At 51.8% G+C, this 922-nt stretch overlaps 1 protein-coding gene across 1 annotated transcript; it reads right to left on the reverse strand.

Moving 5' to 3' along the window:
* Nucleotides 1-20: 20 nt before the first annotated feature.
* Nucleotides 21-719, reverse strand: TMEM140 (transmembrane protein 140). Its single transcript, XM_005431668.3, has one exon. It carries the CDS (start codon nucleotides 717-719, stop codon nucleotides 129-131), a length of 591 nt encoding a protein of 196 aa, XP_005431725.3. The 3' UTR covers nucleotides 21-128.
* Nucleotides 720-922: the final 203 nt, after the last annotated feature.

Raw genomic sequence — 922 nt, forward strand, 5'->3', positions numbered from 1 at the left:
ATGGGCCTTTGGACTGGGAATCAGGTTTTTGCTAGGGAGTAAAGCTGTATTTGGATTACAATTTTAAGTCACGTTACTGATAACTCTTGCATCTTCTTCACTGTCAAATCTCAGTGGGCAGGGCCTCCTCAGTTAAATGGTTTTGACACATATGTGATGTGCTTGGCCCAGCTGAGGTACACAGTGGCAGTGAGAATCTGGAGCAGTAGCAGAGCCTGAGTCCCAAGCAGTGCCAGGAAGCCTCCAGTGAAATCAGAGGGATGAATCCAGTGTGAGGTTTGTAAAAGAAACATACCCAGGCCTCCAGACAGGATTATCAACTTGATGAAGAGTATGATGCGAATCATCTTCCATCCCTCTCCCTGCCCTGTGCAATTCACATTTAAAACAAAAGGGATGTGGAAGAGGACGAAGACCAGGCAGGTATACACACAAACCCTGGCTAATCCCAGTTGCAGTAGACTGATTCCCATTGCCTGCAGCTGCTTGGTGTCCAGGCACTGCAGCTCCCCAGCTGCATCATTCCACAGGCAGAAGTTGTAAAAGCCAATGCGTTTGTCAGGGAGGTTCACCAGGTTCCCGGCCTCGTACAGCAGAGCATAGGACATCAGGGCTAGGGTCCCAACAGCCTCCAGCAAAGCCAGCACGGGCAGCAGGTTCTTGGCACACCTCTGTGGCAGCAGACCCATCCTGGTGCCTGCATGCTTTCTTGCTACCATGGTGAGAGCTGCTGTGGGGATGCCTGTTGCAAAACATGAAGGGGGGACCCCTCAGTTGTTGCCTCCTATGGCACTCTTCCCAACATGGGCTCTGAGCCTTATGGCTGGGGTCCAGGGACTCCCCTTGCAAACAGAACAGGAGTGTCTCAGTCCTGCCTAGGACTGTGCTGCACATGTGTTACTGCACTGTGAGGGTGCCTTTG

Source organism: Geospiza fortis, unplaced genomic scaffold, assembly GCF_000277835.1.
Source record: "Geospiza fortis unplaced genomic scaffold, GeoFor_1.0 scaffold186, whole genome shotgun sequence".
Taxonomy (NCBI): domain Eukaryota; kingdom Metazoa; phylum Chordata; class Aves; order Passeriformes; family Thraupidae; genus Geospiza; species Geospiza fortis.

What these genes read in the sequence shown, in the direction of transcription:
- TMEM140 (XM_005431668.3), bottom strand. Translation starts at nt 719, where the DNA reads ATGGTAGCAAGAAAGCATGCAGGCACCAGGATGGGTCTGCTGCCACAG.